This window comes from Phasianus colchicus, chromosome 1 (genome assembly GCF_987193195.1).
Source record: "Phasianus colchicus chromosome 1, bPhaCol1.hap1.1, whole genome shotgun sequence".
NCBI classification, from domain to species: Eukaryota; Metazoa; Chordata; class Aves; order Galliformes; family Phasianidae; genus Phasianus; species Phasianus colchicus.
This window is the reverse complement of record NC_143436.1, coordinates 121,863,454-121,879,713: the sequence shown is the minus strand read 5'-3', so window position 1 is coordinate 121,879,713 and position 16,260 is coordinate 121,863,454. Positions and strand designations below refer to the sequence as shown.

Genomic DNA, 16,260 nt, shown 5'->3' with positions numbered 1-16,260 from the left:
TTTGTTTTGTAACAGCTTAATAGCACACAGGTGCATCCTCTGCCAGGTGTGGGAGTGTTTGGTGTGAAAGCTTGTTTGCTTAATTGGGTTTGCACTAAATGGGACTCCAAACTGACACCGCCCTGCCACCATAGCTCAGCAATGGCAGCAGGACCTGACCTGTAAGTAAATGAGATCTCCTTCTACTCATGCTTTGTTTCAGCATCCCACTGTTTGCTAGCAGCTACCTGAATTCTTCAAAGAACCTTTTAAGTCCTCTGCCAGTGCCTAGCTTCCATGTGATAACTAATCACGACTATCAAACATGAATAGTAAGTTAGATCATAGCAGAAATTTTAAATCAAAGACACTCCCATTAAAAAAAAAGGAGTGGGGAGGGAAGTTTAATGTTTTGCTGTAGGTTCCAAACCCTTGTTTTAACTTTCAGTCTAAACCACCCCTTTATCCTAACCTATCCACATCTAGCACAGACCTTGCCTCTCCCAGAGCATCCCAGAGCATCAGGGTCCGCAGACTGCCAAGTTCTCCTGTTACTTCTGCATCACCTCCTCAGGCTTCCCACCCCCACCTGCCTTCTCTCTCCCAAGCAAGAGCACAGTTGCAGCAGCAGCACCTCTGGTGTGGCTCTGCTGCCTGAAGCTCATCTTCCCTGCAACCAAGGTGCTGTTAACTGGCAGGCAGGACAGGGGCTTGCTGCCCTCCTTTCATCCTTTCATTCCACTCTCTCTCTGCTTACAGGTTAAAGTGGCCGTGGAGCCATTTCGTGGAGTCGCAGCAGCTCAAAGCAGCCACCACAGCTGCTTTCAGTGGACCTACTCATGGTGATAACAGGCACAATGCTGGGAGAGGACTAGAGGGAGACTTCCAGAGAGCCCATCCCTAACCACGAATGACAAGTGTGCCTTCAAAGAAAAAAATAATAAATATAATAAAGAAAAAAAAAAGGGGGGGGTGGGGGAGGGAAACAAGATAGAGAGGAAAACATCAAAGCTTTCCATAAACTCTCCCTGCACTGGAAGGGAGGCAATTAGGCCACTCTCAGCTCCGAGGCTATTTGCAAGGGAAAGGATCAGGAGAGCTGGAAGGGTGCTTGAGTGGTGAGGTCTATCTTTCTCTGTTCAGAGAACAGGAATACAGCATAAAACTCCCTGTCACCTCGGAGCAGTTAGAGTCTTGAGACTGTGCCTGCGGAGGGAAGGAAGCAGCTTTGTTCAGATTAAAGAGAAAGGCAGCTCCCTGAGAGCTGCTATCATCTCAAATTAGTGGCTATTGTAAGACATTCGTCTTTACCGTCGCTAGCCCTGCACTAACGAGGTGCAAACGAGATGAGAATCAGGGTGAACATGTATTAAAAATACCACCTGGTTGTTTCCAGTTCTTCCAATTCCTTTCATTTACATTCCCCTGGAAGTTTCACACCACACATTAGTGATTCACAGCGATGCACATTTACAGATTGGCAGGAGAAAAACTAATGAATTCCATTATTTCCCTTATTTGGGAAACTCTGTGCCTGAGATTCAGCTCCCTCGTTTTATTATGCCTTTTGATCTCCACAGAGTAATCTGTTTTCCCCTTGGCAGAACTAATTCTTGCTAATTTAATACGAATTACATTTATGCAGTTTAGGCAGAATAAGCCTCATTATTTGCTCTCACACCCTCCCTTAAAATGAGGCCACATTCCACCCACCTGTCCCCCTCAGGCAGGTTGCAGGTAACATAACACTGTGACTGGTGTATCTGCTGACACACATGCAGCAAACAGGCAGCTCATGGCTGCAAAACAGGGAGAAGCTTCCTGGCCTCCTTTCCCTAGTGAGACATTGCTTACTGCATCACACAGCCTGTGCTAGGCAGGAAATCCTGCAAATAAATAATTATGGCTTTTGTCAGGTACGTCATGGTCCCATAGGCCCCACTTGGGGCACTGTCATAAAAGAAATGGCAAATTCCTGTGGCCACATCCTTCTCCAAGATACCACCCGTAGCTCCATATGATTTCTGAAAAGATACAAAGAAAAGATATAGGGAAAATTAGGTAGTTATGCTTATTTGTTGGAATTAAAAGACCCCATGATAATTATGCATTTGTGCTGAATACAGAAAGCAATCCTCCCTTCCCTCATTGAAGCCTTCATTACAGTATACATACATAAAATCACAGAATGGTTTGAGATGGAAGGGGCCTTTAAAGGCCATCTGCTCCAACTGCCCTGCAATGAACAGGGACACCTCCAGCTCGACCAAGGTACTCACAGCCCCATCCAGCCTGACCTTGAATATCTCCACAGACAAGGCACTGACCTGCTCTCTGAGCAACCTGTACCTCAACAACCTTATCTATTTATTTGGATAAACCCATGTATATAAGGAACATCTAGCTTCACAAATTTTGTTTTGTTTCTTTTTGATTACTCAAATATTGATAATTTGAATGTTTCATGCTTAGCTTTCTCAATGTTCTTCTATAATTAGGTGGAGCTGCATGCCGTTGACTGGGGGATGAATTTGGTCAAATTCATCACACACACAAAAAAGGAACGGGGGACAAATTTCAGATGTGAAGGCTTCCCTCCTTTGCACTCTGGACTCACCAGTTCCTGCAGGAAGAGGTCATTGGCCATGTGCACTATTTGGTCTACATGGATGATCCCCCCAATGCTGTTCACCTCGATGTCAGACAGGAACGTGAGGACGAGAATGGCTTCCACCAGGAGCTGCCGGTACTCGGGCTGGGGGACGTGGTTCAGCACCGACTCCACATGTACAGCAAACTTGATTTCACATGGGGTCATCTGGCAAGTTAGAGTGGAAATGGAAAGAAAAACTGACAAATCCAAAAGAGCAGTTCCCCACCCCCCCCCCAAGCACTGAACCATAAGTTTCTTTCTTCATGTGGGGGCACTGATTGAAGTAAACAAAACGTTTGTACAGCTTCAGCACTTACAGAAACTTTCTGTCACTGGGCCCTGATCCTGCAAACAGCTGTGCAGCTTCCAGAAACTGCTCCAGCCCTGTGACCCATCACACATACATATTTTATTTGTATATGGGACTGCTGATGCTTCGTTAGCAAATTAACATAGAATCGTTAAAGCTGGAAGGGACTGTCATAGCCCATCCAGTCCAACTTTCCTGCAATGAGCAGGGACACCACAGTTAGACCAGGCTGCCCAGGGCCTGATCCAGCCTCGCCTTGAAAGTCTCCAGAGATGTGTCTCCACCACATCTCTGGGCAACCTGTTCCAGTGCCTCATTACCTTCACTATAAAAGACTTTTTCCTTATATCTAACCTAAATCTACCCTCTTCAAGCTTGAAACTATTTCTCCTTGTCCTATCATCATAGACCCTGCTAAAGAGTCTGTCCTCTTCTTTCCTATAGCTCCCCTTTAGATAATGAAAGACCACTATCAGGTCAACTTGCCATCAAAGTCATCTCTTTGCTCTTAATGTGACAGCCTCATGCATTCTGCTTTCCAAGCACCACTCTGGTATCTCACATTAGCTGCAAAACTGAACTTACTGTAGAGACTGGATGTGCTTTAACACCAACACACAGCTCTATTGCTTGCAGAACAGCCTAACTCTCATTGGCACAGCTGTATGGATGTTGTGTGAAATGCTGTCGCCTTAGGAGGTCTGTGCTTATTTAGTTTGATTCCTTTAAACAGCAAAATTAGATACTGTCTAAGTCTGACACACCAAAAATATAAGCCTATTTATTTATACAATAGGAATAAATAAAGCCCTCCATTCTGTAAAATAAGGTTTAAATTTGGCAGAAAATTCCAGCCCTTCTCTTCAGCTGTTACCACCACCCTCAGAAAGAAAGGAAGCAAACTGCTGTCAGTGAAGGCACACAGGCAGCAGATACAGCAAAGGGGCAAAACCTCCACAAACCCACTGCCAGGCATGGCTGGAGGAAAAATTCTTCTTTACAGCCTCTGGTGAAGCCAGGGGGATGCTGAAGGAAAGATCACCACCTCAGCCCCATCCCAGAGCGGCTGTTCTTACAAGGACCCTGCAGCATCAGCCCTGCCCAGCATCTTACATTGCCAAATCAAACATTCAGCCATATGATGGAAACACCCTTGGCATTTTACTGTACCTCTCTGGTGGTTGAAGAAGGAAGAACATACCCATCAATGGACAGACCATGGCACTGAAACAAAAGCAGTTTGACAATGAACAGAAATTATAGTTCTTGCAAGTAAATCTGAATGATCCAAGCCAACATGTAATAAATTTCAGTAAAACAACAACAAAGCCTGTTAAAACTACTACCTCACCTTTGCTCAAGAGATTATTATGTATCCTGGCAACTGTCATGAATAACCTTACACAACACTTGCACAGTGCTCTATATTCCCTTCTAGCTACTGAATGGGAAGAAATTCCTTGGAAGAGCCACCAGAGCAAGGAGCAGACAAAAGACGAAAACAAATCAATGAGAACCTTCTGTGGGGCACATAATGCAAAAGCATGACAAGAAACCATGGAACTGAGAACCTTTATTTCTCATTTTTCACTGACACAGCATTTAGTTAAGTGTTTGAGATGCAGGATACCACAACTCAAGGATGTCAATATGTTGTGGTGCTGGAAATGGGCCACAAACAGTCAGGTGATGGTGTCAGCAATACTGAGTGTGACACACAAGAAAAGGATATGACCTAAGGGGTGGCAGGCTAAAGAATGGCACATCTGGGTACCTCAGGCACAAAAAATCACTAAGAAGAGGAAAATACTATGTACATAAGTGATGTTCACTGTATTGAAAGATCTCATCTAAATCTAGTGGTCACATATGTTTCATCTTGGCTGACATCAACACTAACAGCTTCAGTACAACGGATTTTAGGACAACCAAAGCAGGTGCTCAACATCTCCGCAATGGTGTAGGCTTGAATAGTTCAGTTTCGCAGGCTAACAAAATATTGACTGACACCCAGCAAAGCAGAAGAACAGGCGCACTGCTTCGAAATAAACAGTAATTCTTAATTCCCCTCTTCTCCCTCCTGGAGATCTGCTTCAATACATTTCCATACCCCAGATCTCCAAGGTGCTATGAGGGATTACTTTTCATTTAATAACAAGCAATTAACACTAGAAGAGTCACACAGCTCAGAAAAGCCAGGAAGAGCTTCTGTCATTTTGCAAGAGTCACTGAAGTTTCCAAGCCAATTCCTTGCAGCCTTTGCAGCAGGAGCATGGGAATTGCACTGCATTACAGTGCCCCTCAGTGGCAGTGAGCACAGCCTGCATTAGGCCAGGAGTGATGCTAAATAGTGGTAAAACACAACTGATCAGCAAAAAACTGTGCACCAGTGTTTTCGGAGAAAAAAACACTTTCAAACAAATATGTGAAGTTGCATTAACGAAGCACTTACATCTCCTACAGATACATTGCTACCAATAACTCTAGTTTCCACTAGTCTTACAGTTGAAGACAAACTTTATCCAGCAACACCATCTTCCCACGTTACCGTAAGCTGCTTTGTTTTCTCACTGCTATAATTGTCAACCTACCTTCTGAAGAATCTTCCATACTTTCTCATAAAAGCCAACAGGAACTCTGTTAATGGCACCATCAAGCCTTCTTCTGCGCAGCCACTGCCCTTTGCGGTCACCCCAACTAATGTCTCCACTGGAACTGGTGGGAGAAGTACTGGAAGGAGATGGTGGAGTACTGCTCCTCTGTCAGAAATATTAAAGCCTCAGTTAGTTGCTTTCTGCCCCCACAGGTGCTACTATTGTGAAGATATCAACTGCTACGTGCTAGCTCAGGGCCAGGAGAAAAACCACAGGCCATGGCATCATACAAGGTGATGGAGCAGACTCATCCCACTCTTCCCCTTTCATGACAAACTTCACTTCTCCCATGCTTCAGTCATTTCTCAACAAAATGAGCCAGCAGTGCCACAAGGCATAACTGCTCGGTTCAACACAAGGTATGGCTGTTTTAACAAGTACGAGCTGGCTGCCATGGCAGTGTTACTGCTGCACTCAGTGGTGGCATTTACTGATAGGTCTGACTCAGACTTCAGGCTCAGAGTCAGTGGGTCTGTGGTAAGGTCCTCCATAGAAACCGATCCATTAATATAAGCTGATTAAAGACCAACTTTATGTGGTTATACAGTTACCACGCCCAACTCTCTGTAAACATCAACCTTGTTTTCCTTTATTGTCATGATTCATGGTTGTACAAGATGATCTTAGTGTTCTCTTCCAATCTTAATGATTCTATGACTGTTTTTCTATTTTAACTCTACCAGACTTGAAGACAAGGCAGCAAACCATCTTCAAAGATGTGGCAATGCCACCACATCCTCACTGTTACTGTCACACCAGGATACATGCAGGCTGTCCATCTTCACTCTCCCAGGCCCTGTGCTATTCTGTTGCCTCCCTCGTGCCTCTTTGCACATCCATTACTTTCAGCCCAGGAAGGACTTCACTGATGGTCCCTTCTGAAATCCCATCCTCTCTGAGTACAGAACTGCCTGAGCACAGTACTAGGGAAAGTGGGAAATAAGACCAAAAAAGTGCATGTTTGCAAGGGATATGCTCAGTGACTTCACAGAGCCAAGCTCCACAGAAAGATCAGTAAGTGAAAACAAAGTTCATTTCTCACTTCTACTGGTGTCAGTGAGATGTAGGTGGTGTTCCCTTGATGCCCCCTATTCCTTACTATCACACACTGACTGAGATAATCAGAATCTCCTCCATTTCATTTTGCAGCACCAGAGGACACAGGAAGGTCAGTGGCAAAGCAGAAATCCATCCACAAACAGTAATTAATTTGATTACTCAGGCAGAGATCTCATTCAAAAACTTATGTGCACTTTTATCAAATGCAGCTAAATCTTCTCTTTCTGCACTGCCACTGCTATGTGGGAAGAGAGGCTGCAGCAACATGCTCAGGGGTGCTCTGAATTGTATTTAGAGCACCTGAGGGCTGTGCCACTGAGGAGAGTGTGAGTTGCACTCATCACAACCATCAGTTCAGAGTGCACACAGCTGCAAACCTTCTGTCTCCTGGTGACAGATTTGGAGTCTTGGAATTTAAATCGCTAAGGTTTCTACTGGTAAAATATTTAAACAATTATATTCCTTAACAGCAAAAGCTTAAGTGCTACAATTTTCTGCCTTGAAAGAAAACGACTGCCCAAGGACATGTCTGGGCCTATAAAATCCCTGCCTCTGAAACTGCCAGCATGTTATGTTAATTTTAAACACTGATGACACCTGCAATATATAATCAGGTAGCTAAATCTGTGACAGTTCTTTATCTGCTTCAGCTGTTTACTATTAGGAAGAGCTAAGTGGATCTAAATGTGAGACTGAGCTATTAAAAGATTACTAATGAGTACAGGCTCCCAGTGAAGATGAACTAAACAAAGAGGGTTTGAAAGAAGCTTTCACAGAGGAGAAGCAGTAGGAGGTGTTTAGAGCTAAGGTCCTTGCACACGTGTATGCAGACATACACAGACACACGTAGGGTGAAGAGCAGGAACAGAACTGCAGATGTCATTTTACCCTGGAAGCAAACATGCTGCTGGACATGGAGTGGCCCTCATGAAAGAACTACAAAACAAAAACAGACACCAACAGGTCAGACAGACAGTCACGACACAACAAGACGCAAACAAGGTTATGTAACCCATCTGCACAAAGGCAAGGAGCATGGAATAAACTCAGGTACTCAAAGGAAAGCCATGACAGCCTCAGACACAGGCAAAGGCTGAGTTTACAGATTCCAGAAGCATCTGCAACAAATGGGAGAGCTGCAGATGCTCAACACATGAGCTCTGTCTGGTGGTAGTGCTCAAAATGTTCCTCTTGACACAAAGTTGGTTGTCCTCTCTCCAACCACTATGACATTAAGACGGTATTTCAGAAATGCATTGAGATGTGGTGTGAAGCAACAAGCATGGACCGGTGAGAGGAAATAAAAGCAAGAACAGCCAACTCTTCGGCTGTGCAAAAAAAAGCATCTATCCAATGTAAAAGCAATGCAAGGAGGTACCTTTACAGCCTTGACAAACTTCACAGAGTTTCAAGTCAGGTGCACACCTGTATTTAAGATTTAATGCTGCCGCCTAGTGCCCAGTCCATGTTCATTCTGGGAAAGGCACTAAGGTTGGACATCCCCAGTAGGCTGCTGGACTAACAGCCATGCCCAAATGGAGCTACCAAGGTCACCCAGAGTCTGCAGTTAGCACCCTGCAGCAGCTTCACAAGCACTGCTGCACCACAGGAGGGGACAAGGCAGGCTTGGCCGCAGTAACACTGAGGCACCAGAGTGGTGTCAAACACAGTGACCAGATCTCACAAAGTACAAAACACAAATTTCACCCACACCTTGCCTTCCATGATTGACTATCACAAAAAGAATTATGAACTGATCTTTACATCAGCATAAAATGTTCTGTGTCAAGGAAATGCCCCTCCTCTCTGAAAGCTCATTCAGCATTTTTGTTTCATATAAAGGAGAACACCACCTACTTCCCTAGAAACTTACACAAATGGCCTCAGAGTAAATGCTTTCGCTTGTTAAGCTCTCAGCAGAGAGTGTATTTTTGAAATATGTCTTCAATATAATACCCTTAATTCCCATCAATGTCTTTCACTTCACCACCTTCCTATTTACCCAGAGCAAAAGAAAATTACTAGTAGAAACACACGTACACAAAAAAAGGAAAACCAGCTGCAATAAAACCATCAGTCACAGTCATTCAGAACACTTTGTGTCTTCTATCATTTCTCTCACTAAGCTCAGTTGCTGTGTAACTAAGAATACTGAACTTGGATTATTGCTACAATATGAAGTACGCTTCTCCTGTCCATAAAAAAACAAACAGGAAAAAAAAAAGCAAACCCACCAATATTTCTTTTCCAGACGTACCTTTCCAGAAGGCACATAGACCACATTAAAAACTTGTGCAGAGTACAGGAATGAAAACCACCTATGTGAAAATCTTTGTGCAACTGATTTCTCTATAGCTAAAGATGATAAAAAATTGTTTTAAAGTTGATACCACCAATGCAGTAGACTTTGCTAAGTTGCAATATTCAAGTACATGAAACAAGAACAAAGAATAGGCTACATTTTTGGAAGAAGCACCTCCCTCCTGCCTTCTATTAGCTTTAAACCAAAGGGTGACTGGAAATTTCTGTGATTTACCAAGAATGTATTTATTTGGCATTAAAAACAACTTCCTGAAAGGAATACAAAATTCTGATAAAACACCATTCCAGAACAGCTACATTTTCTGATAAGCACTGACAGAACCCTTACCTGCTTCATCTCACTCTTCAATTTAGTAATACCACTTCTTTCTGTTTTTGTTGCTCCAGAATGCCCCATTTCATGAATAGAAATTGCAGGGCTAGATGAAGAAGAATCCATAGGTCGCACTAAAAGAAGCAAATGGACATTTTAGAAATTATACTGGTTGGAAAAGAGACAAAATTGTGTCTAGAAGTTACAGATAAAAGCATATCCTTTCACAAGTGTTCAGTGCTTTTTTTGACAGCATGCTTTCAAATTACATCAACAATTCAAACCTGATTACATCAATTCAGAGGTAGAGAGCCACAGCTTTGACCTTCAAAGGCACAGAACAATCATAGCTTCACAACACATTGGAGTTGCACTAAGTACGTGAGAATTTAAAGACACAGCTAAAGTGTCAGCTGGAAATACTGGGAATCACAGATCCACTCCTGGGAGACAGAATGGACGTGTCCTTTTCATGGTCTTCCTTCTGGTCACATTGAATTTCTTCATTTTAAAAGTCTGCCTTGATACAACCTTACTTTTATGTAGGACAGTTTCCATCATGTGTGGCTTTTTTTTTTTAATCCTGCAGCAGATATATGCAATATATCTATTCAGTACATTACCTGTACTCCTATTTTACATGCATAGATGGTAGGTTCCTACTTACTAGACAATCTAACTCCATATTTATAGTTCCCATTTAACATATACCCAAATGGATAACTTACAGCTTCTTTCCACACCAAACTCTTTTCCACTGAGAATATGGTGTAGGAGATTTTTCATATCGAAAGGGCTTAGATTCATCAAACTTTCTGAAGCTTCTTCACCTGGTATAAATAACAGAACAAATAAAAAAAAAAAAAAAACCAAAACAAAGCCACACACACAAAAATAAAAATCAAACACAACTATAGGATGCTTTATGGATGGCTTCCCTAACTAAATTGCTGACTGAATGAAATTCCATCACATTTACTTTTGTAGATAATGCTTCCCTAGAAAAAAAATTAATACATAGAGTCATTTCAAAGAAAACACATTTGAAGACTAAACAACACTGAATGGAGATGATGGTGTTTACAAAATTGAGCAGCCAATCACAGCTGTGTGAAATCTCACCAAAGGTGATGATGAAAAAGCAGGTGCTCCTTCACAGAGCAGATCAACTGAAAAGGCACTGCAACCACTTCCCACAAGAAGATCTATACTCAGATCTAAATTACAAAGCCAGAGTTATTCCATAAATAAATGCATGCAAATGGCAGGTTTTATGGTGTTTTCTCTAATTAAAGGATGATGCTTCGATGTGAGAAAAAGCCCATACACACACATGGGCACAGGAGTGCACAGACAAGTTTCCCATAGGAAAACATGGAAAAAGCAGCAGTGAGGTTGAGGGTGGCTTACGAATAACAAAAAGGACCATGGGAAAAAGAGGTCTGAACTGTGAACGTAGCAGCTTCTGATACTCAGCTTCAGTTCTGGAGGAAACTGTCTGAATGCTCCTCATGGAGAAACAGAATTATCCCAGAAAACTACTTGTCTCCATTTACCAACTTCTCCTCATGGACAAACACCTCCCAAGAGGTAGGCAGCTACTGAGTTTGGCTGAAGACATCAGCAGTGCCCATAGTGAGGCCTGTCTAAAATAAGCTTCCATTGAGTCTTCCCCCTTGGGGTGTGCTAATACATTAGGAACAACAATGAGCTGAGCCACAAATATATGGTCTGGATCGTGCTCCTAAGAGTCAGCATTTGAGACTATACATTCACCACATTAACTCGATCACTTCTGATGACTGTTTCTTCTTGACCTCTGATCAATTTAAATTCCTCTGATGTGGAAAATTCTTCAATGTTTTTTCAGATATCACCTCAGTCATGATTTCTACACTCAACTTAAAGTATTTTCACCTTGTACATCTTGTTAGTTTCTTAATTTTTTGCAGTGCATACGCAACATCTGGGGGTCTTACGAGGTACGTATTTTACTGACCTCCTGGTATAAGTATCACTAGCTGAAATCTAAAGAGCAAATATTTTTCAACCATGTACATTCCAAGGGAGAAGGATGACCTACAGGACAGAACTTATGCTGAATAAAACCCACAAGAATGCTGAATAATCAAGGCTCAAACATTCTGAAGATACCTAGTGTCCTAATTCTCACTGAAATCAGTCCCTAAATACATGCACTTGCAATTTCATGATCTGCACCTCAAGCACTGAAAGTCAGGGTGTTTAAGGACTTAATATCTACTTCAGACTGACAGAGTGCAGAGGCAGGAATCTTTCATTAAGCCAAACAGAGAAATTATTTTCAGTTTTTAACTGTGTATGTAAATGAAGAAGTTTACAAAAGAATTTAACACAAATGAAAGATTAGTGATGAGGTGAAGCAAAAATAAAGCCAGAAATATCTCCCACAATAAAACTACTCTTACCTGAGCATTTCAGACTCCGAGCCAGCTCAGTGGCCATCACCTGAATTATCAGACCAATGCGGAGCCTGAGCATCTCCATGAAAAGACTAGGCTGTGATCGGACATACATTGCCAGGTACATAATTATTTCCTGTAAAGACAAATTCAGAAAAGCTCCCATTCAGCGTAGGTCATCCCAGCTTTCCCAGTCTCAGAAGAACACCGGCGTTACACTGTGCACAGCTTAAAGAACCATTCTTTTCCCGTGCTCTGTACCTGTGTCAGGACAGCAATACTGATGTCTTGGCCACTGGCTTCATAAATAAGATCTGTGAGCTCCTCAGGTGGCAGAGGGCTGTAAGAGGGCAAACTACAGTTAGCAGTAAGTCCAGCACTTCCTGTCAACTTCTTGAACGTGCACTAGAACCACGTCACCCAGAAATATCTTTGCACTGCAGACTTTTCTACCTTGGTGGCTGCAACTTCTTTCTGAAGTTGAAAAATAAAACCAGGTGAGAGCAGCAGAACAGTACCAGCAGGAAGCTGAAAGGCAGTTTGCTTCTACAACTGAGACGAAGCTCCAACTTACGTGGTAATTATTTTCTCGCGGGGTTCTGGTGGCAGCCCCACTGTAAGCTGCTTGTGGTGTGACAGGAGGTCTGTGCATGCCTATTGCAACACAACAGAAAGCAAGAGATCTTTTTCTGAGACATGCAAAAGTGACACTCCAGAAAATGAAGCATTTATTTAGCAATTTCTAAGTGCATTTCTATTAACTACTAGATATGCAGACCCAGCAGAATGTTGTTAACTAGTTGGCAAATATCCCCCGAGATTAACAGGAGTACAGTAGTCTGCCCAGGCTGAAAGCCTGCTTCCTCACACTGAAATCAGCAGCGGAATTATTATGCTTTCCAGTGGGACTGGCAGATCAATAAAGGACTTTATCATAAGATAAATATTTCATTTTTATTTAAGACAAAAAAATTATTAATGGAAAGTTTGGCAGCATTAGCAAAAAAAAAAAAAAAAAAATCCTGTATACCAGAATTTCTCCAGTACCAGCATTTTAATCTTCTATACGTACTTCCTACAAAAGTGAGTGCTTAATTTACCTGATTCATTATTCTGAATCAAAGACCTCACTGAGCAATATTCTTCATATTTTTCTATGAGTCTGTTTTCCTTCCTTTTATGTGTAACAAAACTACAGACACCTCTACTCTCATCCTCTCCAGTTCTTAGTCAATATCTTTGCAATTTAATGTACATGGCTTTTTGTAAGGATGTACTGCCTTGAGGATGGAAAAGGTACTTAACGAGGTATCATGCAGAGGGACTGTTGGAAATTGCTTCCTGCAAATACAACTGTCAGTAAAACAGGCCATCCTAAGTATGATTATCAAAGCTTTGAAAATGGCCAGAAGTTAGAGAAAGAGTTCTTTGGAAATATGCAGGATTAAGTACTTAAAAAAAAAAAAAATCCGTAAAACAGCAGAACAAACAGTTTTGTAATGTTCCAAATGAAATCTGTACCCTTACAACAGATCTATCTTGTTAATCTTAAGTACGGCCAGATATCATAATGCCTCTGTACATCCACTGCCACTCACACTACAGACTGCCTGCCTAATGGGACAGAAATCACTGCAACATGTTTTTGCATTATCTCTAGCACTAAGATATACTGGTGCTCCAAGTGTTCATGTTACCACAATAGCAATAAGCAATTAACAATGACCACTACAGCTTTCAACACACATAATTAAGCTGCTCAGATAAACAGAGATTAAATAAGGCCTTCACAATCACTTACAGATTGACATTCTCATTACACTCTAACCTTAGCACACTTCTCAGTACAGATGGGAGAGGTTGTAACAAGATTATCTACCAGGAAAGCAAACAGTGTTTACTGACAAATGCTGCACTAGGTTTGTTGTGAAGTAAGACCAGAAGAGGGCAAGCACAACCCTCACTGGCACTTGTGCCTCACACTTGTAGTCCTGTTTTCAGGCAGGAATCTGAACCAGCACTATTTCTATCTCATACCTCTGCCAAGACTTCCACTCTCTTTTTAAGTATACCAGAAATATAACGGATTAAGCCCCACTCTTGATTGAGGCCTGCCTTTCTGTAGAGCTCATTGAGCAGACAATGAACAGTGACTCCATATTGTCCATTCAGCTGCGTATCCCAATCAGGGCCTCTGCAGGAAAACAGAAGATCATTTCCATGAGATCAAACAAGTAAGGGGTCTTTGAGGAAGAGACAGAAAGAGAAAGCAGAAAACGCTACGCTGCTTAGTCTTAACACACAACGAGCAACCAGACTTTCACTGAATTGCTTATTTGTGTGACAGTCATTTGGGTGAAGTGAATGGGACACTGCAGCCCTTCACCAGAGATCAGCTACACATGGGCAAAAACCTCTTGGTAACAGCAACTCTAATATTAGCTCACTTGGCCATAAGCCTGTGACTACAAAGCAGCCATCCAGGGGATTTCCCATTTGGCTTTAAGTTTAGCACTAGGAAGATTGAAAGAATGGAAGAATGCTCCATATGTTGCTCTTTAAGAGTGAAATTCAGCACTTTTTTTCAGTACTAATAAAGACGGTACCCATTTTTTCAGACACTACAGGAACCTTCATGAGTATTTCTCCCTGTCTTATTCTTAGTTACTAACTAGGCTTCCACACTGCTTGTGTCATTACTGATGAATCAATGGAGTTTTCCATTCCTTCTCCAGTTTTGAAATTCACTGTATTATGAAAAATAGGTGCCTCTAGTTGACAGTGGCTCCAAGCACCACACGATGATCTTTCAGCTCCTGTTAGAGGGACACAGTTCACCAAAGCCCAACAGGGACACCAGTGGTGAAACAGTTCCAGAAAGTAAACTAAGGGTGTTACATACAGTCAAACAAACAAAAAAAAGTAATTTTTCAGGATCTCCTTTACTTTTTAAGAGAGTTACTAAATATTTTGCTTAGGAAAATAAAAAGATCAAAGAAGAGGCCCACACAGGAGAAAGACTAAGATAAACATTAACACAATTTCTATAGCATTAAGAAAGACCATCTGTGATCAATAAATGCACGTCTTTGCAACCCAAACCAACTTTTTACCAGATTCCAACAGTATAAGGAAAAAATGCCAGTTAGCACACTCTAGTAGATAATTCTGTTGATCTGTGTTTGAATTTTGCTCAAATCCATTTAATGAGCAATTTTTTTTTTTTTACTAACCCCAGCAGGTTGAGTTGTTTCCAGAAACATTTTGAAGAACACCAAATTTTAGTCAACTATGCACTTAAGCATGGAAGGATTAGAGGAAAAAATAGTGAGTACTCATTAAAACTGCATCTGTGCTTTAGTTAGAAAATGACAAAATTAAGTATCCCTCCACTTCCACTTTGGCAAAATTGTGTGTCAATCAACTTTGAAATTTGCACAGATGTATTCTGAATGCAAATTATTTATGTAGTCAAGCTAACTGGAAATGTTTCTTTTAAAGCACAAAACATTTTAACCTCTCCCCTGAAAACACAATCCTGAACAGTGACAACCTTTTGCACAACAATAATCAAATAGCTGTAGCCAAACTTAAGGGGCTGAAGCCTATACTCAGATAACTCACTTTAGTATATGCAAGATATATAAGATATCTGCTTGATCATGGAGCGTTGGGCATTCCTTCAGCTGCTCAACAAGCTTCCTGCAATCCAAATCACCACGAGCATCTTTAGCTAAGTTCAAAACCTTTTCATGGTCCTGATAACAAAGAGGAATGAAAATCAATAATAGACCTTGACAAAAGCAGCAGATAAAATTTGTAGCTCCCCATTAAAGAACACAACAGACACGCAACACAATTCTGTGCTTGAAATATAGACATATCATGTAGTTTTTCTTAGACTACTGGCAGACATGAAAAGAAGCCTGATCCCCAGAAACACAGCACCCAGAATGGACTGTCTGTCTCTGGATTTAGTTCAATCAACCAGGAAAGCTATTTTTGGGACAAAAAAAAAATTCATAGAAGTAAACAAAATTATTTGCATACTTTTCCTGTCATACACTGCTACTACCAATGAAATAAAGCAGAAAGATGCCACTTTTTTGTTAAAACATTTAGAGGTGGTTTTCTTTTATTTAGTCCTCCAATCTGTTTAATGGCAATGCTTTACTAATGCAGATGTTGCCATCATAAATTTTCCAATGCTTTGGAACTAAGATGTTAACTAGTCAGGTGATGCAACGCTGCAGTGAGTTCTTAGATGAGAACAAGTTTTATTTAACAAGCTATTCAGCTATTTGTATGGTCCCGAAATACTGCCTCCACAGACAAAGCCTATAGAACAGAATCTTCTAGCAGGTTGGATACAACCTCATGTCACCACCCTCAGCAGTCAGTCACACACACTAGGACAGAATACCCAGCCCAGCCTTGCCCTTCATGCTTAACAGTGGGATTCAGCTGGTGCTGTATGACAGCTGTCCTTTCATATGCTACTCCCCTGGCTAGAAATTAATACAAGCACT

General features: G+C 41.6%; 1 protein-coding gene across 4 annotated transcripts in view; it reads right to left on the bottom strand.

Moving 5' to 3' along the window:
• Positions 1 to 952: 952 nt before the first annotated feature.
• The window catches only part of PHKA2 (phosphorylase kinase regulatory subunit alpha 2), a 38,852-nt gene continuing 23,544 nt past the window's right edge, over positions 953 to 16,260 (bottom strand). Inside the window, exons 21-32 of one of the 4 annotated variants that reach the window (XM_031599351.2) lie at positions 15,356 to 15,489; positions 13,769 to 13,925; positions 12,306 to 12,385; positions 11,993 to 12,071; positions 11,738 to 11,867; positions 10,019 to 10,120; positions 9,306 to 9,424; positions 7,544 to 7,591; positions 5,534 to 5,701; positions 4,113 to 4,166; positions 2,597 to 2,797; positions 953 to 2,003 (exon numbers count right to left, since the gene is read on the bottom strand). In XM_031599351.2, the coding sequence (XP_031455211.1) occupies positions 1,830 to 2,003; positions 2,597 to 2,797; positions 4,113 to 4,166; positions 5,534 to 5,701; positions 7,544 to 7,591; positions 9,306 to 9,424; positions 10,019 to 10,120; positions 11,738 to 11,867; positions 11,993 to 12,071; positions 12,306 to 12,385; positions 13,769 to 13,925; positions 15,356 to 15,489 (1,446 nt within the window). In that variant the 3' untranslated portion in view covers positions 953 to 1,829. Of the gene's footprint in view, positions 2,004 to 2,596; positions 2,798 to 4,112; positions 4,167 to 5,533; positions 5,702 to 7,491; positions 7,592 to 9,305; positions 9,425 to 10,018; positions 10,121 to 11,737; positions 11,868 to 11,992; positions 12,072 to 12,305; positions 12,386 to 13,768; positions 13,926 to 15,355; positions 15,490 to 16,260 lie in introns of those variants that run through there. The other 3 variants (XM_031599352.2, XM_090124824.1, XM_090124827.1) reach the window with 3 other exon arrangements.